The 25,299-nt window shown below is 45.9% G+C and overlaps 2 protein-coding genes across 6 annotated transcripts in view; both read left to right on the top strand.

The window, feature by feature from the left end:
- Positions 1-1,591: 1,591 nt before the first annotated feature.
- On the top strand, positions 1,592-13,615 carry rfwd3 (ring finger and WD repeat domain 3). Of its 4 annotated transcripts, XM_064312219.1 has the most exons (14): positions 1,592-1,764; positions 2,840-3,122; positions 3,676-3,935; positions 5,188-5,246; positions 6,014-6,217; positions 7,010-7,101; positions 7,421-7,535; positions 8,030-8,255; positions 8,781-8,931; positions 9,742-9,918; positions 10,255-10,469; positions 10,873-11,093; positions 11,616-11,798; positions 12,949-13,615. In XM_064312219.1, the coding sequence occupies exons 2-13, from the start codon at positions 2,869-2,871 to the stop codon at positions 11,757-11,759; spliced, it is 2,118 nt and encodes a 705-aa protein (XP_064168289.1). In that variant the 5' UTR covers positions 1,592-1,764; positions 2,840-2,868; the 3' UTR covers positions 11,760-11,798; positions 12,949-13,615. The 4 variants fall into 4 exon arrangements, with proteins under 4 accessions (XP_064168289.1, XP_064168288.1, XP_064168291.1 ...); XM_064312218.1 differs by having other exon boundaries at positions 11,616-13,615; XM_064312221.1 differs by lacking the exon at positions 1,592-1,764 and adding an exon at positions 1,798-2,466 and having other exon boundaries at positions 11,616-13,615.
- Positions 13,616-15,793: 2,178 nt separating this feature from the next.
- Positions 15,794-25,299, top strand: part of LOC135241658 (Golgi apparatus protein 1-like) — a 55,570-nt gene continuing 46,064 nt past the window's right edge. For both annotated transcript variants that reach the window (XR_010326076.1, XM_064312213.1), the window contains exon 1: positions 15,794-16,485. Coding sequence is in view for 1 of the 2 variants with exons in the window: in XM_064312213.1 (XP_064168283.1) it covers positions 16,162-16,485 (324 nt within the window). In the remaining variant the exon portion in view is untranslated. The remainder of the gene's footprint in view (positions 16,486-25,299) is intronic.

The raw sequence follows: 25,299 nt of genomic DNA, 5'->3' as shown, positions 1-25,299 counted from the left end.
ACTGAACCTCTTCCTATATTTATAGCACTTCCAATGACTTACATTTTTTAAATATGGATAACAGGTAAGCCTGCTGCCCTCTCATGATATACATATATTTTTGCAAAAGTTTGTGTGGAAATAATGTTGAGCGCATAAAGGATATTTGTCATCAAAACATTGTCTGTTGTGACTGTAAAAAATGTTCAGGTTGATGACCAAGACAGCCTCATGCAAAATTATTATTTATTTGCCTGACCAAGCTACATGAATGACCAAACATAAGACGTGCAGGTATGCCATTTACTGCCAGGTTATTGGTTGGTGGAGCATACTCGATACCTATACAGTACTGAAGCGCTTGTCAGAGTAATAATAATTACACTGTCAGACAGACTCCTAGTCCTTAAAAGTACTGCTTTACCTTTATATAAATACAGAATTCAGATACAACTTCACAGAGTCTTTTTCTCTTTGATTTTCCTGCTAATTACGTGATCTGAAATGCTTCAGTCCTTATTAACGTCCAGCAGTCCAATTCTCCCAATTGATCAATATTAACATGAACCAAAATCATCTGTTTTGATCCACTTCAGTCAACATCTGTTCATATTAGCCAACCGTTGGACATACTGATGCTATTTCAGCCAGTAGAACGAGTAAAAAAAAAAAATAATAATAATAAAATAATAATCAAATTCATATCATTATTTAGATGTATAAATGTGGATAGCATAGCATTTATATTAACATGGCTTCTGCAGTTTCTGTGAAACATATTGGCGAAAGTTTAGTTGTAACTTTTTTGGCATCATTATGATATTGTATTTAAAAAAACTTTTTTTTTTTCGTGTCCATGTTTTTTTTTATTTTTTTTATTGGTAGAAATGACAAAATACAGGTTAAAGCAGGTAAGTGCAGCAATATGTAAATTCAAATGTTACTGTATCTTATTGAAACACAGAAGAAATGGTACAATATATAAAATAATATAAAAAAATAAATAAGATTAAATAGTTTAAAAAAATAAAAAATAAAATAAAAATAAATAAAAGATAAAGTAAAATAAAGAAAATAATAATGTGAATACAGACATTCTATAGTCAGTAATAGTACAAATAATTAAATTAATTAAATTAATATACATTAAGGTACAATAGTAAAGAGTGAAGTTAACCAATTATTTCAGTTACATTTCAACAAGGGGTTCTTAAAAAAAATTTGTAAATATTTTATCAACTTTTGACTTTTATTGTCCTTTAGTATTTTAATTGACGATAGAAGTGAATCCAGTTCAATCAAAAACAGACGCAAGGCAGGACGGGAGTTAGATCATTTCTGTTTATGAACAAAAAAATTTGCATTAAGAATAAGGAAGTTAACTACATATTCCAATATTTTAATATTTTCGTTATCATAATAACAAACGATGTCTTTTAGCATGAAGGAATATGTAATATTAGAATTTGAAAATAAGTAAGATGCTAAATCTTCCCAGAATTTCTTTGTTAATTAAAAAAAACATATTTAGAATACATATTTGAGATTACGTTATGTAAAGCAAAATGAGTGACAATTATCTTAACCAATAGAAAAACGGTACATGAATAGGGCGGGTTAATATTTTTTCTGGCGGGGAGATTCGACCCTTCCAGGGGAAGTAAATGTTGTTAGAGCGCAGAACTGAGTTAAAACATAACAGTCTACTGTACATTTACCTAATGTATTCCTTAATCTAACCTCTGGCGTGACAGTAGAGAGTTTAGACGGGTAGTAAGTTTTAAGGTAAGTTTGATGCATTGATACAATTAGATTGGCCATTAATTAGCTGGCTGATCTATCGATCTAGCTATCTAGGACTAATTTAACGTTACGTAGATGTCCATCATTTTCTTATTCGTTTTTTGTGTTTGTTTGACGGAGACGTTGGAAGTAAGGTTCACTGTCCTCTCTGTAAACTGTTTGATAAACGGGGGCCTGTACTGTGCGGTCAAGTGATCCCCAGGCTCAAGCTGACAAAGTATTCGAAAAACGGGCTTGTGCTCCGCCTGCAAGGAGAGACATGTGTCATGGTTGATTAACCACGGCTAGCGATCTAGCTAGCTACGTTTGACTAGTGCAAGCAGCACCAGCGCAAAGACATTGTCTAGCTACGTAACGTTCAATTATATATAGCTATTTGGTTAGCTGGGTAATCCTGGATCGCTAGCTGACCATACTGCCAAATGAGACCAGTTTGCATAGTCTTTTTGCTACTTGCAGAAGCTAGCTAGCTATCTATCTTACAAGTAGCAAATATGCAAACTGCTAGCTAGAACAAAACGTTTGTAAGCTGACTAGCTAGCTAACGTTGGATAAATTGCTTGATCGCGATGTTAACTAGTTTGTTAAATCATTATTATATTTGTAAATAAGTAAGCTTGCTAGGGTAATATTGTCAAATAACGTTTTGGAACACGATACATTTGGCCTTTGTCCTTGCACTCTGTAAGTAAACTGAACGTGTTTGTTTGCTTGAACAAGTGCTAAAATGACGTACTGTAAGTTGGGCAGCTGTTGTAACTAACTAGACTAACATTATCGGTTAGCTGGCTAACGTCAACAGCATTTAGCTCGAGATTTATTCAGTGTGGACATGTGCCACAGAAACCTATGTGTCAGTATTGTTCGCTGTACAAATGTCGCTTAATCTGTTGATTGTTTGTTGACGTTTGAAGCCGGCACTGTTAATGGTAGGTAGCTATCTGTCTCTGTTCTAATTTATTTTTCCGTTGCTTACAGCTAGCTGCTTAGCTAACATGGCTAGCTACCAGCGTTCTTTTATGATCTTGACCAACTATTCCCCCACTCACTATTCCAGCGGCTGCTCCCCCGCTTAAAAGAAAACCAATGGAGGAAATGGAGGTAGACGTGTTGCTGGGGGGCACAGAGACCGTGGGAGAGAATGGTGCCCAGCTGGCCATCCAAATCTCAGACTCTGGGAGCAGCACTGACGTGGAGGAGAATGAGGGTGCAGAGGTGGAGGCCCCTGACCCCCCACGGCTCTTGATGAGTGCCTGGGCCTTCAGCCAGGGGATGGAACCTGTGCGGAGGACTGCACCAGCTCCCACTCCGCCTCGGGTCGTCCGAAGACGGGCTGGGAGGTATGATGGCGGCAGGCCAGTTCTACCTGCCACTTTCATAACACACCTGAAAACCATTTAGAACCCACACATTTATGGCAATAAAAAATAACAATACCTACAAGAAACTGTGAAGTTGTACATTCTTTAGAAGCCAAGGTGCTCACTTTGGTGGGTGTGGCACCCAAACCCTGGCCTAGAATCAATGCAGCATCATTACGTCACCAAAAGGCTATATGCAGCCAACACAGAATGTTCTCACCATGTTACTGGAATGTTCTGTCAATGTTGAAACATTGCCACTGCGTCACAACAATATTGTGAGATTGTTTTGTGTTAGCTAGGTATATCCCTTGGCTGTGAATGTGAATTGTGAAGCTGCAGCGCTATTCATAACCAGCCCAGCCATGATTGTTACACTTCAAGTCTCCTGAAAGAGTCATATTGTGTAGTCCTAATACCACACATGGTTTGTTTTCTGGAAATGGGTTGGGCCTCACAGCTAATCTGAAGGAAAGCTGGGAAAGCTGTCAATATGAGATATGAGATAGCTGTATCCGTCCCTGTACTGCAGGTCCGGTCCTCGTCTTCGCCCCTCTACCCAGCCCACCCTCTCCCACACCCGGCCGCTGGACTTCCTGCTTCGGGTGCCTGCAGCCGTGGCTGCGGAGCCTGGCCTCGGAAACGCCCTGGTGGTGAGCGAGTCTGAGGACGAGGACGAAGCTTCGGCCCCGGGGAGCCCTCTTCTCCCTGCTTCCCCAGCCGATACCGGCCCCGGCGGTCCAGCAGCCCTTATGCCGCTCCAGGACCCTGCTGCTGCTGCTGCTGCTGCAGGTAAAAGCTTCTCCATGTCTGCCGTGCCAGCGTCATAACTACAGTTTGTGTATCGTGAGGGGTTACCATTCATTTTACTTAGCAAGTGCGCCCGGGATGCAGTAGCATGGTCACTTCGATGTGATTTGTATTCAAATGTAGTGCTGCCATTTCATCCTCTTGCCCATGACATTACATTATACTGTCTAATAGAGTGAATGCATTGGAGCTCAGCCCTACACTTTCAGACCAAGGTCACATAAGTCTTGAATAAGAAGGTAAAAATGGTACTAATCCTTTATGGTCTTGGATATGCCGTTACTGTGCTGACTTGGGGTTGAGGCTGGGGGGTGTAATCTGGCTCTCGCACAGAAGCACGCAGCTACACACTCTGTTTTTCTTTTGAACATGCATTGCCAACATGATCTTTCCACAAGTAGGCCACTTCCTGTCCGAAATGGCTCACAGGTCTGGCATCAACCCAAGGAAGAAGAGGAAGTTGTGGAGAGCAGGCATTCTTGTAGCTGTTTAAAATATACTTTTTTGTTTGTGAATGCTGTATGTTAGCATCTTATCGCATCCAAAGGGCTTTTGTTTCTCATCTCAGAGATTAAGGACCCTGTGTAATCAGTCATAATTGTCCATATAGTGCCATGAGTATTTGTCCCCTTCCTGAGTTCCTCTATTATTGCATATTTGTCAAACTGAATGGTTTCAGATCTTAAGACCTAATGTAATATTCGACAAAGGGAAACCAAATGCTTCCAGTGTGATAGATATGCAATAACAGAAGAAACCAGGAAGGGTGCAAATACCTTTTCACAACACTAGTTATATTTAAGGAGATCAAAAGAAAACAAATATTGCAGTATCAGGCTTATTTTATTCAGTTGTGTTTTAAATCCTGAAAGCACCATATTCTACTTCTCATTACTAGCGGATTATGTGTTGGTTTTTTGTAGACCACGTAGCAGACACAGTCAACATGGGACGTAGCATTTTTATAATTATGTGCCTAAATAGTCGTCTGCTTCTAAATGTGGAAATAGAACGCTCTCTGTTTTGTGGCTTAATAAATAATAAGCGGAATAAGCGAATATAAGCGGAAACATGTGATTGTTCAGGGTCTTTTTTGAGATTTGACCTGTATCGGTCAGTTGGGGAGTATTTTTATTTCCTTCCACTTAGCTGTTTTGTCTCTTCCATTGTACACGGCCCTGGATGTGCTGTTCTCTGAAAGGTGATGGGATCTGATTGTTTGTGTATAACGCAGATCACTTTGTTGCTGTGGAGACGGAGAGGACAGGACCCACAGCTCCACAACAGCCTGAGGTACCACTGCCAATAGAAACCCTGATGTGTCTTTTGAAGTGTTTTTTTTTTTAAACGTTATTCTTTTCATACTCATCCTTGGTTTCAGTTTTTCAAACTTTTGTCCTGATCTCATCGGCTGGTGAGAGCCTGACATTTCTGAAAGGAGAGTTCATTCAGAAAGCTTTTATAAAAGAAAAAACTGTTTGATGAAATACTTGATTCAATGGTTTTAATGAGTCAAGGATGACCAACTACAACCTTTTGTTTTATGCTGAAACTATCATATTCAGACAGATGAAAAATAATTTGAGATTGACAGTATTCTGTACTGAAACCTATGTGTAATTGGCCAACCATATGCTCATACAATGCGCTTATACAAGACTAGCTTAAGGTGGCCTACGTGCTCAAATGTTGGTTCCACGACAAAACAATTTTACTTGAATTCAAACCCACATATTGAAACGTGTACTATCACATTTGATCGTAAGCTGTGTGTAAGAACGTTCCCAGGAACATTTTGGCATTCACCATTTTTTTTTTCTTATCTGTATTTGTTCATGGTTGTTTCCCTTTGCTAATCACATGCACTTTGATTGCGCTTACAATTTACAAGCAGCCAGCGTTCATCACCTCAAACACCTGGGCTATGCACAAAAACAAAGGTCTGCACGTGTCATGAATCCCATATTGGTTTTTCGTAGGAACGTTTTTAAAGAACAAAAGTAAGAATGACTTAAGAGAAGTTTGATACTGTGAGCGATGCAGTCTTTCCTGTTCCTTAGCTTGCTCTGGCTCCGGCTGCCCAGAACGTTGCCCCCGCTGGCGTGGACCAGGGGGAGGACGGCGAGGGGGAGACCTGCTCCATCTGCTTCGAGTCCTGGACCACGGCCGGGGAGCACCGGCTGGCCACCCTGCGCTGTGGCCACCTCTTCGGCTTCAAATGCATCGACCGCTGGCTGCGGGGGGCGGGGTCGCAGTGTCCGCAGGTGAGCACGCCCCCCCACACACCACCCCACACACCCCTCGCACCCTGCCCCCTCACACAGCTGTCTATGAGGCGCAGGTGTTGTTTTTTTGCCATGCAGTCCTTGAATATCGTAAATGTTCCATCGCATTGCCAAGCGGCACAAAATCAAGGCATCAAAAAACATTAACTGCATTAAACATTAATAACATAACATTCATTGTTTCGTTGCTGGGGTATGCTTGTGTGGAAGCATGTGTCATACTAACACTTAACCATTAAGGGGTAGTTGTACACGTTCACAAAACTCTCATCATTTAAACGTTAAAATTGTCGACACCCCTACATGCAACCACTAATTGGTTTCCTTTGATGTAAAACCTGGTTGAATGGGGAACTTTCTTACGGAGTTTCTGAGCTTAATGAATATTTGACCTGGCTCAGCTAGTTTACAGTAGGGTGCTGTCTCCAGCTCTGAGAGGCTAGCTCGCTCATTCAGTGAGCGACAGCATGCTGTAAAACACAACTTGCCTTTTGTGGAGAACTGGTACTCCAGCTGTGCAGATGAGCAGCGTGTGTGTCGATCTGATCTCCCGCAGAGGAGATGCTAATGAGCTGTGGTGTTGTTAACCCTTTCTTTGCCTGCTGTGCGGACGCAGGAAACGCTAAACGCTCTTCTCCTGTTTACATTACGTTGCGTTACATTTATTTAGCAAACGCGTTTATCCAAAGCGTACGTACGAAAGTGCACAGCACGGTTCCACAGTGCCTTATTGTCCTTTATCCCCCGTTCTCGCTCTCTGTGTGTCTGCAGTGCAACAAGAAGGCCAAGCGGTCGGACATCGTGCGGCTGTACGCGCGCAAGCTCCGGGCGCTGGACAACAGCGAGCAGGAGGGCATCAAGAGGTAGGAGGCCAGGGCGTCCGCACCGGTCCAGTCTTTGAAAGGCGGAGGACACGCGGTTACACGGTTTCCCGTAGCAGCCGTGACTGCTGATAATTTGATGTTCCAGGGCCGCATTTTATTATTTTTTTCTTGATCTTCCTTTTTTTTGCTCTTGTTGTAGTTGTTTTTGTGAGCACTCTTTTGCGTGTTTGCGCAGGTCGCTGCTGCAGGAGTTTGAACTCTTTTGCGGGTTTGTGCTGGTTGCTGGAGCAGGAGATTTAACTCTTTTGCGTGTTTGCAGCAGGAGCAGGAGATTTAACTCTTTTGCGTGTTTGATCAGGATGCTGCAGCAGGAGCAGGAGCTGCGGCGGAAGGCCGAGTCGGAGTCGGCGCAGTGCCGGCTGCAGCTGCAGGTGATGACCCACGAGTGCGGGAAACTGCGCAAGCAGATACAGGTACGCAGGCCGCGTCGGCTCATTAAAAATTCGCAAGATGACTAAGCGTTTAATATTTCTCAAAAAATGACTCTGCTTGCCAGTTACACAGTCCGCTGACAGTGCTGAGTGGCATTTACTGGTGTCTGTCTGGCTGTTCTGGCAGGTGCACTGGTGTGTGCCCTCCAGAATTTATGTATATTTAAATATATTGCAGTGGTCTACGGTTATGATTAGATTCTCTTTAATGATATAGAAACAAAATTTGGGAATGAAGAATAAAAATGGCTGAATGAAATTGAAATGAGGAATGAATGTTTGTTTTTAAAATCAGTAACAGAAAAAAAAAAAGTAAAGTATGGAGAAACAAATCATAATTTGGGGGAAAATAAAACGCTTACTCAAATGCTCCAATTTAAATTGGCACGTTATGGACGGTTTTATTTAGGTGTCTGTGGGAGAGTTTGGCCGCCCCTCCATCGCTCCACAGTAATCGCAGGCTGCTCTGTTTCCAGGAGCTGAAGACTCTGATGGCCCAGCCGGGCTGTGGCCCCTCCCAGCCCTCGGGGGCCGCCCCCATGGGGCTGTCCCAGAGGCAGGACTCCGCCCAGGGGGGCCAGTACGCGTTTGCCAAGGCGGTGCTGGTGTCCCAGACGGGCGGGTGCCGGGTGCTGGCCTACTGCGAGCCTCTCTGCTGCCTGCTGGCCTCCCAGCCCTCCCCGCAGGCCACCCTTGTGCCCGGTCAGTCGCCTTCAGGAACGGCCTGGACTCTTTACTGTCTTGTCTTACATACATATACTGATCTAATGTACAGGTCTGTGACCTAACATATAGTTCATAGTAGGCTAGAGTATAGATCACAGCAATTAAATATGTTGTGCAATATAACAATGATATGATAATTGTTTGTCTGGAGAGAGGTGGGTTGATGATGATGATGATAATCCTCATCATGTCATCATTATGAAAGTGGGGTCCCGTATCTGTGTGTGTTGTGGGCCACATAGATGGTAAATGGACTGCATTTATATAGCGCTTTTATCCAAATTGCTTTACAATTGATGCCTCGCATTCACCAGAGCAATTAGGGGTTAGGTGTCTTGCTCAGGGACGCTTCGACACGCCCAGGGCGGGGCATCGAACCGGCAACCCTCCGACTGCCAGACAACCGCTCTTACCTCCTGAGCTATGTCGCCCCCGGGTGGGTGTAGGGTGTGTTGTTACCTGTGTGCGTGGCGTTGAGTGTTTTCCGGTGGCTCCCGGCAGGTTACGGGGTGAAGAAGATCAGCGCGGTCAGTCTGAAAGCCTGTCAGTACGTGCCCATCCACGCCAAGCAGATCCGCGGCCTGGCCTTCAGCAAGCAGCCCGACAGCCTCCTGCTCTCCGCCGCGCTGGACAACACCCTCAAGCTGACCAGGTACCCAGTGACAGAGAGAGAGAGGGAGAGGAGCCCTGCCTTCCTCCTGCCCGGAGAGCTTTAAGCGCCCGTTTAATTATACACTGTCATCCGGTGCTGATAATCAGTGGGATCAGAGCTCTCTGTCGGCCATTTTGGAGCTGAGTAATGAGGGCAGTGTGTGTGCAGGCAGGTGCCGCACCAGAGCAGCGCTGCCAGTCCTCATCATCTCAAACCAGGAGGCTTGGGCCAGAAACACCACAGTACCTCCTCGTATGGAAAGGCTGACTGGGTAGTGCATTTAAATGGCATCATTATTATAACATTAAACCCTTGTGAGTGTGCTGATGAATAGTGCAGTCTGGGCTGAAGTGTGTAGTGACTAAACTGAGCTGAAAGCAATGCTGTCTACATTTAGCTAGCAGGTTTCATTACCTTGACTGTGTTCAGTTTAACTGTTCAAATGACAAAATAATGTGAGATAGTTTAACCCCTAGTACCTGTGAGCAGAAGGACTGGGTCTTCCAGTACACAGCTAACGTACAAGGAAGCCATGTTGTGTTTCAGTGACAGTTTCTCATCAGAGAAGCGAGGCGACTTATTTTTTTCTTTCTCAAAAGTCCAGAAGGAGGAAAGATCTGTGCCAGGGAAACGACCCCCTTGAGTACTATTTGCTGTAGCTTTTGGCTTGACTAACCCTTGATAAATGCGTTCGCGCTGGGGTGATATGGAGACGGCTGAGGGGGAACGGTGCGGTGTGTAGACGCGTGGCAGCCGGCCCCTCTGGTGCTTGGCTCAGTCTGTGTGTGTGTGTGTGTGTGTCGTCTGCAGCTTGCTGACCAACACGGTGGTGCAGACGTACAACACCGGCAGGCCCGTGTGGAGCTGCTGCTGGTGCCTGGACAACAGCAACTACGTCTACGCCGGGCTGAACAACGGATCGGTGCTCCTGTACGACACCCGGGACACCAGCACCCACGTCCAGGAGCTCGTCCCGCTGGGGTCCAGGTGAGGGGTGGGGTGGGGTGGGGTCCACCTGGCCTGGTCTTTATCTCTGTGCTGTGTTCACCATTTCGGTACTCTCAGGCCAAGCTAAAGCACCAAAAGACATCGTTTTTTTTTTTTTTTTAAACCTGGTGGAAGGATCAAGTTTACAGATCTTTGTAATTGTTCTATACTTTCTATATCTGTTATACTATATATGGCATGTGTGCTACGCAGAACTTGTGTCGTTGTTCGGGCTTCCTGATTATGGGCAATGGCCATGCATTTATTGTGGGGAGTAAAGATTTGAACTCCTGTCTTGCGTTGAGAATGACCTTTGACCCTTGACCTGTGGCTCAGATGTCCCGTGACCTCCGTGTCCTACGTCCCGCGGGCGGCCTCCAGCTCCTTCCCCTGCGGCGGCCTCATCGCCGGCTCCCTGGCCGGCGGCTGCTTCTGGGAGCAGGTGGACGAGGCGGCGTACCGACCTCACATCCTGCCTCTGGAGACGGGCGGCTGCACTGACATCCAGGTGGAGCCGGAGAGCCGCCACTGCCTGGTGACGTACCGGCCAGGTACTCCAGCCCTGTCCCCGCGTCCCTGCCGGCCGACTGGCATCTGACCTATTTATTTTATTTTATTTTATTTTTGGTAATTTAAATAATTGAATAGGGTTTAATCCTTAGCGTATCCTCTTATGGCTGTCATACTGTCGGCTCTTCTGAATTCCAAACTCAAGTGGAACTCCTGCATATAGCAACATGGCAAGCGGTCAGATAAAGCAGTGAGTTAGAGGCGGAGATCTGGTGTTTCTTCCAGGATTTTAGGTAGGCTTGTAGACTTGGGGCAAGGAGCTTCCTGAAAGGCGCTTCATGGTGCACACTGAGCACAAAGCCTGGCTAGAGAGATGTGAGGCAGATCAGATGTGAGTGTGGTGTCAGCCCTGCTTTTGCGCCCCCCCCCCCCTTCACCCCACAGGCCGGTCGAACCCGTCCCTGCGCTGCGTTCTGATGGAGCTGAGCCGCGCCCCCCAGGAGGACGCGGCCCAGCCCCCGGCCTGCTCCTGCCAGCCCGTGCAGAGCTTCAGCGCCGGCACCTCCTGCAAGCTGCTCACCAAGAACGCCGTGTTCCGCAGCCCCGCCCGCGGCGGCCGCTCCACGCTGGTGTGCGCCGGGGACGAGGCCTCCAACTCCACCATGGTGAGCCCCGGGGAGGGGGGGGCAGGGAGGGGACGAGGCCTCCAACTCCACCATGGTGAGCCCCGGGGAGGGGGGGGGCTGGGAGGACGAGCGCTGATAGTCTGGTCCGGGAGGCGGGGGGCAGGAGGGGACGAGTGCCTCCAACACACCATTGTGAGATGGATGGGAGGCAGGGAAGTAGCCGTCGACAGGGGCCTCCATCACGCGTTTAGTCAGAAGGGAGGGAGGGGAGGGGGCTGGTTGAGCGGCGTTGTGGAGGTGTGGGGAAGGGTAAGGAGGTCTAGATAGGCGCCACAGCTTAGCAACTGCTCTGTTGAAAAAAGGAACTCTGTGAGTAATGAGAGTACTGGGTCAAAGCACCACTGGCTGATGTTCAGAGGCTGCTGCCCAGGAAAAGGTATAGAGCATAACAGCAGGTCCTGACTCTTTTCTCTTCTTTCTCACTCTCTCTTTCCCTCTCACCTCCTTTGTTGTCCGTCCCCTACTGCCCCCCACGCTCCATCCTCCGCTCCCCTCCTCCAGGTGTGGGACGCAGGCACGGGGGCTCTCCTCCAAAAACTTCCTGCGGACCTCCCGGTGCTGGACATCTGCCCCTTCGAAGTGAACCAGGACAGCTACCTGGCCTCGCTGACGGAGAAGATGCTGAAGGTCTATAAGTGGGAGTGAGCTGCACTCTGGGAAGCGCAGGAGGAAAACGGACTGCAGGTATCGCAGCGTAGGAGCGCTCTGCAGGGGGCGCTGTGCTGCCCAGTTTACTCTCTTCTGTGCTGGGCCTCCCCAGTGCGGTCAGACAGGCGCTGCCTTAAAGAGTAGTGGGTTACTGCTCACACACACACAGAGACACGCACGCACACACACACACACACAGCCTGGGTGAGCTACTGCACACAGAAATGAGCCAGAAACCTGCCTTTCTTCTCAGCTGTCGACCAAACCTGTCCATTTTTGACGGGGTGCAGCATCCATCTGTGTTTCCTGGCAAACATGAGAGCGAAATATCTTTGTACCGAAACCACTGGACAAAAGTCAAGGGTTGCCAGTCAGGTCAACCTCCCTGTGTAAGATTTCAGAAGTGGTCCTGAGTGCTGAGCTTGTCTACAGTGGGAGATCATTTGTAAAATTTGAGAGGCGGCTACTGCTGTGTCCCCTGTGTGGATAGCATAGCTGTACAGACGATACGCGAGCCAAGCGTCTCTTTTTGGCAGCCTTCGCCGTTCGATGCGTGGATTTATGGTAGTGCTGGGGGATATTCCGCAACAGTAATGATCGAATGCAGTAACTATCATCACCTCCATGTGGTGCATCATTTTTTTTTTTTTTGCTTATACCTGGTGCGGTACTAAACATCCAAGCTTAAGAAGCTGTGTGAAATGCTTCTGGGGGAAAAATGTCAGGCCTGTTGTCTATTGGGTGTTGATGAGACAGCCAATCAGCAGCAAGGTCATACAGGTTCCATGTGGATGGTGTGATGTGTTTTTGTTAATCACATGGAAGCTGTATTATGCTGATTGGCTGTCTGATCAACACCAAATAGATTAACAGCGCTGATATTTTTTTCCCTGGATGCAATTCATGTGGCTGCAAAGTTTGGATGCTTACCGCTGCATCCGGTGTAATTAAAGAAAAAAAGATGAAAACAACGGCAATGCTCTACATATTGGTGATGAGTTGTTGCACTCAATAATTGTCCTTGTGGTGCATCGCCCAGCCCTAATTTCTCAGGGGAGTCGAGTATGCAGGGACCCCTTCTACTTAATTTGCCATTTTCATCTTCCACCCGTGTCTCGTAGACGTGTCACGCTGCTCTGCGTGAAACCGATTTCAGGTTGAAGTTAACAAAGCGGTTTTCCCCCAGGCTCTCAGGTGTGAATCGGCGACTGTGACATTTCCGAAGCGTCGCCGTCTGTGATTGGCTGCCCGTCTTTATCGAGCCGCCTTTTGCGGGGATCGCGTCGTGACAGCCTTATCTCCACGGAGACGAAGCCGGAATGTCAGAGCGGCGTGGATGAAATGCGTCACGGCTGACGCCGTCCCGTGTGCGAGCGTTACGGAATGACTGACAGCGTGTCTGAGACAGCGTGGAGTGTGTCGAAACGGAGCGCGCCAGCGGCGGAAACCGCTGCCGTAGTCACCTGTGTCGCTACGGCGACTGCAGGTGACCAAATGCAAAAAGCACCGGTTGCTTTTTTGTAATTTTTATAGTCTTAACAGAGTCGGCTGCATCTCCTGATTTCCTCTCGCTCCGTGAGTTTGAAACATTCTACCAAGTATTAACAAAAACCCACCCGTGAAACTGTACAAAGGCTGTCATTTGGGGACTTGAAGGAAAAAATGTGGTCTGTAAGATCATGCCTCGACAGTACAAAATGGTGAAAAGCTTTTACTTTAATTTTAGATAATGTTTAAATTGTCTCTGAGATTTCCTGTACATGTATGTATGTGTGTATGTATGTATGTATGTGTCTTTTGATACCACTGTTTTTGTGTACATTTGTTTCATAATAAAATACATGATACTTGTCTTGGCTGAACATTACTGGCAATAACAGATGAACACTTCTTAACAATAATTAAAAGGACTGAGACAACAGAAGAACATCATTTTTTTTGTGGATGTTTGCTCTGTTGCATTTTGGCATATGCACAGTTATTTTTTTTGGCTGTTGGTGGCTTTTCCTGGCAAACAGTGCTGTCTGTTCTGCAGTGAGCCCCCCCCCCCCCCATGTTCATATCAAATGCAGACTGGGCCCGTGCGGGCCTGCCGTCTGTTAAATAACTGGCTGGGAAATTAGCGTTTTGGTCAGCGGGGTATCCTCGCCTGCTCTGTGCGCAGTCAAGCGTGTTCAGTCGGCCCACTATGCCAGCTATGCGTGAGGCGCACTTTGATGACGCGTGAAGCGCACTTTGATGACGCGCTGCCTGGAGATTGGCTGGGACTGTGGAGCGAAATGCAGAAGCTGGGCCGCGTGCACTCTTAGAGAACAGTGGGCGCTCCAGGGATGAGTCTCTGAGGCCGAATATGGGATGAAATTTAAAAATGTTTAAAATGTTCACCGATTTCAGAACCCCTTTATATATTTACATGCACTTGGAAAGCATGAGAAATGCATTGATGTGGATGAACGACTTGCTGAATCAGCTCTAAAATAGGAGCACTGAGTTCTGTAATACTTTATTCTCAATAAGACAATTTAAGTCCTTGGGCCTTGGTGAACAATTTCGCAGCTGAAGTTGCGTCCAATAAAATGCCTTTTTCTTGTGTGTTCATTTTCCTGTTTATGTTGGTGCCTACATTCATTTGTTTTAAAGATCTCTTTCCATAATGGACATTGTCTTAACTTAATGGAGTTAGTTGGCAAAAAAAAAATGTTGCAAATCAATTATTCACATTTTAGGGCCTCATTATTAAAGCTACTGTTGCATGAAGCATTAGGAGCTTAAGTTCTCACTTGTATAACATTGTGTATTATACCTCATACTAATGCATTCCAGAGATTATATTGCTCGTCTGATTCGTTCCGTGCGCCTTAGTGAGAGACGTCTTGATCCAGCCTGAGGACAAGGTGTAAAATGGCAGATTGTTTCCTTGTGGTTGACGATAAAACATGTTCACAGCTGGGAAAGGGCTGCCATTATGGTGTGCTATTAATAGAGTAATTTCACTCTCTTCTCCTGAGGTCCATTAGCAATTAATGTTTGACTTGCAAATTGCAAAGGCAAAGTACATGGGCACTCCTTCCTGTGAAATAAGTGGGCCATTGTAGCCAATTATTTTCGAGTTTTGATTTTGAAAACCATGAAATTATATTACAATTCATTACAATTTGTGATTTGTGGAGTTCTGATAGCTGTTTTTGCATATTGCAAATGTCCTGGTTATACCTGTTTCCAATGGAGAAAATGTCAGCAGAAAACATAAAAAGTTGTTGTTTCTGTGTAAACAAATTTTCAAATGATTTACAGTCCTGCTTCAGTTTAAATTAGACCTTTAACCTTCATAGGAGGGAAACTTTTGTTTTGTATTTTCATAATGCTCATGTTTGTGAATTGCAGTTTAATCAGGGTGAAAGACATTTTGGCCCCATCACAGGTGAAAGGGTCAAAATGTAATATTTTCAGGTGTTTTATAATGAAAAGGTATCATGTTTCTAGACAAACCCAGCTTCTATCTCCAGTCGAAGTTGATCATTTCAGGAACTGCCAATCATGTTTCGAAGGATTGCCGCTATTTGACCATTGCCTATGTGCCAATCAAGTGTCTAATTAGCTGGGAAGGTGTACAGCAAGATCCAGACAAAATTGCGTTATGATAGTTAAAGTGCATTATTCTATGCCAAAATATGAATCCTTAAATATTTATTTTGTGCACATGATTAACAACATGTCAACTGTAAGGTTTCTCTTAATGTATCAAAAAAAAATTATTAATGGCATCAGTGATGTTTTCACCGTCACATGGTGTACGAGTTATACCAGAATGGTCATATGAAACGCACAAGATTTTCTTGCAAGTTATCTCATCAGAAGAATTTACAGAAACAACGAGAAACCCAAATATTATTTATCCACAAGTTACGAATAACGTGCAATATTTGCTTTCAGATTACATTTTTTCCGGTGTCCAATAGTTTGAGACAGACTTAAACGCACAAAGGAGAAAGGAGAAACAGAAGATAGATATAGAATGTCGAGATCGTATATTCTGTTTTAATGGTCACGCATTACGTTTATGTCCTCTTGTGTTTGGAATGCATGCCTATGAAAGACACCTGGCATTAGAGAACAAGGATGACCCGGGCTTTGTACGATACATATTCAGATTTCTTCAGTAGGCTGATGTATAACGTGATCCGTTGTGTTCCGATCAAAAAATACTGTCTCCGTGGAACCTTCCTACTTCATGTAAATTCTTGCTAACATGGCCGTCCTGGCTGTACACAGTGGAACTTCGATGGGCGTACCCGATCTAGTGAGTTTATATCTATGAGTCGGACTGCCTACAACACGCACGCCGACGTTCTAAGCTGGAGTGGCGTACTGCCGTCCTGCTGTAGCAATTTCCCCGAAGATGGCGGCGTGTAGACGTGTTCAGCTGCTCCTACTGTTGATGTCTGTTTCGATCTACGTATGCCGCGTTCGCGGAGCTAAATCGCAAGGCAATGGCAACCTTAACGTTAATGTTCCCTCGAACAACGGAGTTCCTCAATTTCCAGGTGCAATGGCACCTGCGGGAAATCCTGTTCAGGCAGCCGGGGCCTCGCAGCCCCGTCGGGCGACCGGCTGGAAGCTGGCCGAAGAGGAGGCCTGTCGAGAGGACTTGACCCGGCTTTGCCCGAAGCACACCTGGAACAATAACTTGGCCGTTCTGGAGTGTCTTCAGGATAAAAAAGAGGTGAGGGTGGAAAGGGGCGATTGTGTGATTGACGAAAAACCTTGGGTGTGCCTGCGGTTGGGGATCGAGCGGAGCAGAGATGGGTGGATAGATGGATGGATGGAGGGAGGGGGTCTGTGTGGTCTGCATCAATTGCTTGCGGTGTCGATGCGACGGCGAACGGACTGCACTCCGATTCTGCAGTGGGTCTCCGATTCAGTTTGGCACGGTGTCCGGGAAATTACTGCTCCAGACACGCAGCACAGTTTTCTAAATATAAGCGAAGGAGGGTCCATTTTGTAATGGCATGGCTAACGTTAATGTGTGCTCGAAAAAATAAGCATAGTAGCTAGCCTAACGTTAGCTCGTTACGGTGAGAGACAGGCGATACTATCGTTAGCTAGATTGTTAGCTATGTGGCTAAATGTTATGTATATATAGCTCATTTACATGGCCAGCGAAGGTAGCTAACGAATCCAAATATTGTCCTTGGCTCCTAGTCTGAATAGCCATATCTAGTTAGTAAAACTTAATGTTATCAAACTAGTTGACGTTTGCTTTCCTGAGTCAGTAACTCTGTGCCAACAGTGTTATAGCTTCAGGAAATACTGTAAGCTCGTTACCCGCTGTGAAGGCAATTGTAGTGCTAGTTAGTTGATCTGAGGGCGATTGCGTTAAGATGCCGTAGCAAACCAACATTCGACTGTTCATTTGCGCTCGCGGATAGCGCTCTTTAGCTATTTTGTTTCTCAGTCTGTGGAAAACTACATCACTGCTTTGCTACTAAGTATTTATAGTCCTGAAGTTTTGAACCATGGACATTTTCTTGAGCTTGGTGAAACGCTGTTGCAGATAACGCTACGCTTGTTTAAGCCAATATGGGACACAAGCCATGGAAACAATACAGCGATGCCGATTGGTCAAAAATCAGATGCGGGATAGTTTTTGACATCGCTGACTAACGTCAAGTTGCTTTATGCCTTATTATTTTGTGTTTTAGGACTAGACTGATCATTAAAATTTTGTGCGATTTAAAGCCCGGAGAATTTTGTCCCCATAATTGTTTTTCATTGTGTTTACCAGTAGGCAATTGACGTTTTTTTTTTTTTTTTTTTTTAGTTTTCAATGCAATACACATTACCCTCTCCACAGGGGGATTTAAGTTCTGTTTTAACTTAAAAGGAGCTAGGCCTAACCATAATGACAGGAGATGACTGTGTGTATGAAAAAGGGCTGTAATTCCGACACGGATCACCCGATATGGATGTGGATACCCTCAAATTAAAGTTGACTGTCTGCACTTTAACTGGTATTAATTCCTTTTAAACAAATTTAAATACAATGTGCTGGGTGTGTGTGTGTGCGTGTGTGTATATATATGTATATACACACGCACGTATACTCACACACAAACATATATATGTGTACAGGTTGTGTTTTAATGTACAGAGTGTTGGAATTCAGGCAGATGAGGTAACTAAGGTAGTCAATAGCCTGGTCTTTATCGCGTTGCTGACACTGATGTTGAGTGGCATCCTGTATGAACACTCTTCCCCTTCCCCCCCCCTATACCTGCAGCATACTGCTAAGCGGAAGATTGGCTTTGTCTCCGTGTGAGGGAACAGGCCCGGACCCGAAGTGTCTATTGGGTAGCGTAATTTTATCCAGCGGTCCCTTGTTCTTTTCGCAGTGGCTTCGAAGCGCGTTTCTTATTTAAGCGCTGGCCGTGCTGGGGACGGAGCGGAGATGTTCGGGTTGGTGCGTCTCGGTTGGATGTTCTGTGCGGGGGCTGCTGCAGGCAGAACTGGCTCTGGCCCATACCCTCCGGTGCCAGTGTTCAGACAAGCGGAGCTTTGGGCCAGCCCGCTCCCACTGCAGTGTGTGTGTGTGTGTGTGTGTGTGCGGTAGGAAGACGGGCGATTCCCAGTTTGCTTGGCTCTTTGCAGAACCTTAAATCAACCCTCTGGACCCCCCCCCCCCCTCTGCTCTGGTGACCCCCTCCCAGTGCAGTCACAAGGACACCGTGATCATTAGCTGAAGGCAATGGAGCCATTTAACTGGGGAAGATTCTCCAACAGCAGTTTTACTGTGCCCCTTTCACTGAAGTCACTGACACCGATGTGAATATAAGCCTGTCTGTGCCCTCTCCCCATAATCACATGTTCAACCCATGTGACATCCTCCTTCAGCTCTTTCTTGGTTTTTGGCCACGCTACCTAAATGTGTCCCTCTTATTGTGTAATGCGGTGGCTCAGCTCTCTCATTAACAGAATAATAAGCGACGCACGCCTGCTTGGTACGTCCTCTGTGCCGGTAACGCTGATTTAAATAATTTAAAAATAAAAATATTTGAAGGCTGATTGAGCTTAAGAGGGGGCTATTGTGCAGGGGGCTCAGGGGCTTTGGAGCTCATATAGATTTGGTAAATTGGAGTTCCAGTTAATGAGTCCAGTTTATCTTTTTTTGTTACCCGCCCCACCTCCCCCCACCCACCCAATTCCTGCCATCACAATGTCTTCAAGAGAATATCTTTCTTTCCTCCCCTTGGCAGTGATTATACTTCAGTGAGTTGTCCAGCTACAGTAAGTGTCACTGATTTAAGGTTAACTGATATCGTTAATCAAATTGTTCTCTTCAGTGTGCAGGACCCAATTAGAAGCGAGCCATTAAGCTCTCCGGTCACTGTTGGCATTGAAACACTGATTTAGACATGGTCATTTTTAGCTGGAACACGTAGAATTCCACAAATGATGGCAAATTAATTATCGTTCCGCCTGAAAATGTATCTAGATGGAACTGGCATCATCTCGGAAGAAATGATCTGATTTCACAACTACAATCAGATTTGAATCAGAATCAGAATCAGAATCAGAATCGGGTTTATTGCCAAGTAGGTTTACACATACAAGGAATTTGTTTTGGTCAGGTGGTGCGTAACAGTGAACATAAAATAAGATAAGATAAGATAAATCAAGAGCAAATATAATTTCTTTATAATTTGGGGTACAATTTTCACCTGTGCCACTTAAGGTGAAGTTACAGTACATCCAGTGAAAAGTGACCAGGGTGGTTTGCCTTCATTCCATTCTCCTACCTTTCTCACTTTGTGGAAGCAGACTTCCTGTAGTCTTGCATTCCTTGCAAATATTTAGCTCGAACAGGTTCTTGATTCATCAAATTATATTTTAAACTGGGCTGCATTCCCTCCTCTAACGGTCTTGCTGAAGAACATTGGTAGTTACGCTTGAGCTCTATGCAGGCAGTTTATTTTGCGGTTGTTAAATTGTTATTGCAGGATTGTAGTTGCTATAGTACCGCAGTTGTTGAGAAAAGATGGGCTTTCGCTGTCTGTCCCTTGTTTAGATGTGGGATTTGATGAAAACCCACACCATAGCTGCCAATTTTTCATTTGGGTGTGGTTCCCGGTTTCATTGGATGCCAAAATGGGCACTTCAGGTACTAGAACCATCAAAGTCAATACTGTTGGTAATGGACGTGCACAAACGTCTTTGGGGCAGAAGTGCACTTGGTTTTCAAAGCCTCCGAGCTGCCAGCTGATGGTCTGTTTACCGATGTAACCGATAATTAAGCCGAAAAAATTGAGGAGTGTGCAGCTGGAAATGAACGTACATTCTGTTCCGGGTCGTATTCTGTGAGCGCCGGGGTCACCGTGGGCCAAAGCGGTCTGCTCGTTTTCCCTGCACGCTGATGGGTACGTACCGCAGAAGCCAGTGCGCTGGAGTTGGCAGTCAGGGCCCATATACTTTCCATTCAACTCTTCGCCGAATCCCGCTATGATCGCGTGAGTGCCGCAGTAACAAACAGCTGCCGTGAGCGATGTGGCTCGTAGTCACGTCTGAGACCCCAGAAAATGGAGAATAAGCACAGCCTTCCCTGTGATTGGCTGTTGGGTGGTCACGTCTGAGACCTCAGAAAATGGAGAATAAGCACAGCCTCCCCTGTGATTGGCTGTTGGGTGGTCACGTCAGAGACCCCAGAAAATGGAGAATAAGCACAGCCTCCCCTGTGATTGGCTGTTGGGTGGTCACGTCTGAGACCCCAGAAAATGGAGAATAAGCACGGCCTCCCCTGTGATTCGCTGTTGGGTGGTCACGTCAGAGACCCCAGAAAATGGAGAATAAGCACGGCCTCCCCTGTGATTGGCTGTTGGGTGGTCACGTCTGAGACCCCAGAAAATGGAGAATAAGCACAGCCTCCCCAGTGATTCGCTGTTGGCTTTGTGCTTATGAGAAATGCTGCCCTTTAGTCTTTGGTCTGAAGACTTTGGGAAGCAATATGTGGGTGTGTTGGTATTGTCAGGATACCAAAATAATTTAGGCTCTGGCACCTATACCTGTGAAAATACCACACATCTGATATTATAAGATTACCACAGCACACACACAAAACAGGAGCGCGATTCCAATTCTATAAGATCGCAACAGCACTCAGAGAAACGTCATACAAGTCGTAACTTACAGGGGTGGAACATAAGGAACATTCTGTTATGGATAATAACGTGTAGGCCTATTTGTATGGAACATATTGATCAAAGCTGTGTGTAGTTCACTGTCGAATTGGAGTTGAATTGGAATATGATTATGATGGCGAGGCAAGTTCCCATCGACACAAAGAGTAAGGACTGTTGTATTTTTGGAAGGGCTTTCATTTATTCATTTGAAACCGAGGGATGAATCGACAATGATTGCCTTTATCGCGCGCAAGACCGTCTTAAATGACATCAGACCTATCTGCTGGCCTGTCTTGTCACTTAAATGACTGGCTGACTTGGTCTTCTGCACAAATGCTTTGTGGCGTCTGTGAGTTTTGCCCTTAGCATCTGCTCTGTAAGGGGAGTAGAGGCGTATTTATTTCTGGCCCCTGTGTTGTCCACGTGTAAGTTTTTTTTTTTGATATTCCACTCCGCTCCGCACAGAGAACATGGCATGAGACCCAGATGACAGAAGAATGTTTTTATGTTGAACAGTTTTCATTCTGATAAAGAACCTGTGCATGCATGCATGCGCGTGTGTGTGTGTGTGTGTGTGCGCGTGTGCCGTGTGGTGGGGAGGGAGGGGTGGTCATGAAGATGGGCTTTAATGAGAACTCTTTGACGTTGGTTGCATTGCTATCACCGCGAGTCCGTTTGCGTGTGACAGTCCTGTTATCCCTCTGAATCGTGCTTTCTCAGGAGCGTTGCTGTGCTGATTTAATGAGGTAAAAACGTTGCGTGGCGTAACCTGTGCTGCGGGGGGGGCTTCGCGGTGACTGCCGTTGACGGGGCCGGGGGCAGGAGCTCCATTAACCGACCTTCTGGGCCTCGGGAGATGACGCGTCGTCATCAGACGATCGGGCCGCGCTGCCTGTTCGCGCGGTAATTGCTTTGAGAGAACGCAGAGGGCCGATGGGCCGCGGCGTCCTGGCTGGGGGAGGGACGGTGATTCTGTGGCTTGGGTTAATATTCACGGCTCAGTCTGTGGCTGAATGGTGTGTCATTAAAAATGTGCAGCGGAGAGAGGGCCTGGTAACGGCGCTGACCGGAAGCAGGCAGGGCTGAGGTTCCCGTCTGGCGGAAAGTGAGTATTTCTCTCTTCCTTTTGGGTGAGGAGCCCTGCAAACGAGGCTCAGTGTGAGTGTTACTCTCTTTGAGAGTTGCTGTTCTTTAGCTGTATGCGGGCTCAGGCACGTGGCAGTTTGTAGTTTTTTTTTTCTTTTCTCTTTTCCCTCCATCGTCTGGCCGTCCCTCGGCAACCTTGTGGCTCTGTGCTTTGTGCTGACCACAGGTTTGGAACGGGGGTGAGACCTGACCTTTTTTTTTTTTTAAACTGAAGGCTTTTTCAAGAGTGCATTTAAGATTGTGCACCAAACCAAAACCATTTAGCCTCTTTCATAAAATAGCCCTGCATGTGTGGTGGATTATGCTAATGTTATGCATCGTGCAGTTAAATTGTATATTTCATAGCATGTATGCTTCTGGTTTTTCTAAATTCAGAATTAGTGGTGGTGAAGCTGCCATTGCACTTTGGCAGAGGGGCAGGTGATGATTTCTGGGTAAATGTAGGCATTGCACTGTGATTTCAACCTTCCTTCTCACCATCTAACCATGTGACTGCGTAGCCTGGCAGGCTGTTGGTGGCAACGGTGTGCACTGGCCTGGTAAATCCCCATTGTGCAAGTCCTAGACATCGTCTGCTGCAATGCATCCTGAGGTGGCCACTTTACTGGTTTCCGTTGACTTTCTTGCTGAAACCCTAGATTGTGATGCTTCCTGTTCAGATAAGGCACCTGATAACGCTCTAGTCGTTGTAAATATAGCCGTGCTACAGTTATAGACGTTTGCATGATCACAGGCTGCTAGAAGATCCACGTGGGAGTCGAACAAGGTTTTGCGGAACCAAGTTCCTGCGGAGCAATTTTTCGTTTGGCCTGTAAGATTGGATTCCCCCCCCCCCCCCAGTGACATGCTCACGGGGGGGTTTGCTTTTGAACGTGTGATGAAGCACCCCCTCCTCCTTTGTCTCTCGCTCTGTGTGCTGGAAGGAGGCGGTGCTGGGTGGCCTTGCGCGTCTGCAGCTGGGCAAACGCCACCAGGCCGTCGCAGTTTGCTCAGATGCACAGCCCCCCGGCCCCCCCCGCCTCCCCATTCGGCCTGTCGTCAGGCAACTCCGCCGCTCTGGAAATGGATAGCAGATGTAAGAGGCGAAGGTTGACTTTCGCAAGGAGAGAACTGATGACCAGAGCACCCTGCTGGGGAGCATTGGCTAAAGGCTATGGGGGTATTATTCCGATGAGGTTTTTTTTTTTTTTTTTTTTTTTGGATACCCCTGCTGAGCTCTTTGATTCAGCGCTGTTTGCTGGCGTTGTCCCTGGTCTGCCTTCGAGTTTTGGCATCCGGATTCATCCGTTTTGAAGCTATTCAGAAACTAAACCAATTAATCTCGATTGCTTTGCGTTCGTGCTTTTTGATTAAATACTTAGATCAATCTAGGCTTTTAATAGTCGTGCAACGTCATAAAAAGAATTGCTAATCCTCCATGTGCTGATGTTTTGATGTGCTGGGATAAAATTGATTTGTGTTCCAGTTGAGCTGCAGGGGGGGGTTTAGGCCCCCTGGAGGCTACTGTAATGTGTAGCAGTTTGTGGTTGAAAAGACGGGGTTGTGTGTGGTTTCTGTTTGAAGGGGTCGCAAGACCTTGGCTGCTCTCTGACTGTGTGCGCGTGGGTGTGTGTGTGTGTGTGTGTGTGTGCGTGTGTGTGCGTGTTTTATAAACCTACAAGCCAATCGCATCCCTTTTTCAGCAGGAGCGCAATAGGAACTGCAGCTGCTCCTGGGGGAATATAGTGCTGTGGAATGTTATTTTAGGATCTCGACATACAGAAGTTTATGCAGAGTTCAGATCGCGATGTTGCCACATGAAACATCTCTTCTCATTTTTATAAACGTTATGATGATGTAATTCCCCCTCTTCCCGTGTTCCAGTGTGACTCCAGAGCCCCAGTGGTGCGGCAGTTATCTTTTGAATTCTGGGGCACTGTGTCAGAGTAAATAAGCGAGGAAATGTGAGATTTGTTTGAGGTTTTCTGTGTGTATTTGCATGTTCAGGAAGAGCTCCCCCACTGGGCATGCTCACATTTGCCTTGCCTAGATTGCAAGGGGCCTCGTTCATAACATCAGCTTGGAATTCATCCCGAATGTGAGAGTGTGATCGCTTATTAAAATATAGGCTAACTACGATTTATAAAATGTCCAGATCCATAAATACATGTACTTAATCCTTCCTACACATTCGCTATCTGTTTGTAAATTATATATCATCCTGAAATTTTGTGCCCGTGAACAGGCTTATCAACTCCACCTACTAACGCCCTGAAATGTCCTACTGTGCTTGGGTTTTCTGCTTTGTAGAAAACACGACCTGCTTTCTGCTTCGTTTCTTCTGCTTTTTGTTCCTTCCATAGCATTGGCACGTGGTATATAATTGCAGTGTAGCCATTTTACATCTTTCTTGTTTTCATAGTTGACAGCAGTGTCAATGTTATACATATAATTAATGCATGGCTTTATATTTATTTTATTTCTTTGGTGTTGTCACTGACAGCTGTATGGTACAAGTCCTCTGTTGTTCGTTTTCAGTATAGCTTTCAACTTCAATATATATTTTCTGTTTATCCATCATTATTATGTCTTGTATATTTAAATAGATTTTAAGTATTGAATTCATAAGGGTATTATTATTATTGTGATTATTATAATTATTATTAGTATTAGGCTGTCTGTTTTTCATAAAGATTTGATAATGTTAGCAGCTAGTGCTTCAATAGCCTAATTAATTGCCCACATTCTGTCTCATAGTGCTTATCATATGAAATCTCACGCTTACGCGAGTGACTGCCTACACTTCTCCTTATGTGAGAGGATTGGCAAAATATTCTCACGTCTGGGGGGTTAAAAAAAATAAAAAAAACTAGCCTGCAGTACATTTGCATAGCCACAAAGAAAAGTTAGCACACGCTCTCTGGAGTTTGCAAACACACAAGAACATTGTTAAGTTCCATAAAACTCAATTTGTGCGTCGATTTTCACACAGGAACAAATCCTGCGAATTTATAATGAAATCCACGCACGCGTTATGAACAAACCGCCAAACCTGTTACCCACGCCAGATGTACCACCTCCGCGTGAAATGAGGTGGGGTGGGTGGGGGGAATTAATTTGGTTTCACCTTTTTAAAAGTGTTTACGTGTTCGCTGCTCTATTGGAGATGCCTGATTTGGCATCGTCGTAGTCACCTTGAAGGTGGCGGTCCCCGTGGGAGGGGTTTCGGCGTGCGGAGG

Source organism: Anguilla rostrata, chromosome 16 (assembly GCF_018555375.3).
Source record: "Anguilla rostrata isolate EN2019 chromosome 16, ASM1855537v3, whole genome shotgun sequence".
Lineage (NCBI taxonomy): Eukaryota > Metazoa > Chordata > Actinopteri > Anguilliformes > Anguillidae > Anguilla > Anguilla rostrata.
The sequence above is the reverse complement of the archived record's forward strand: the minus strand, read 5'-3'. Positions and strand labels throughout refer to the sequence as shown.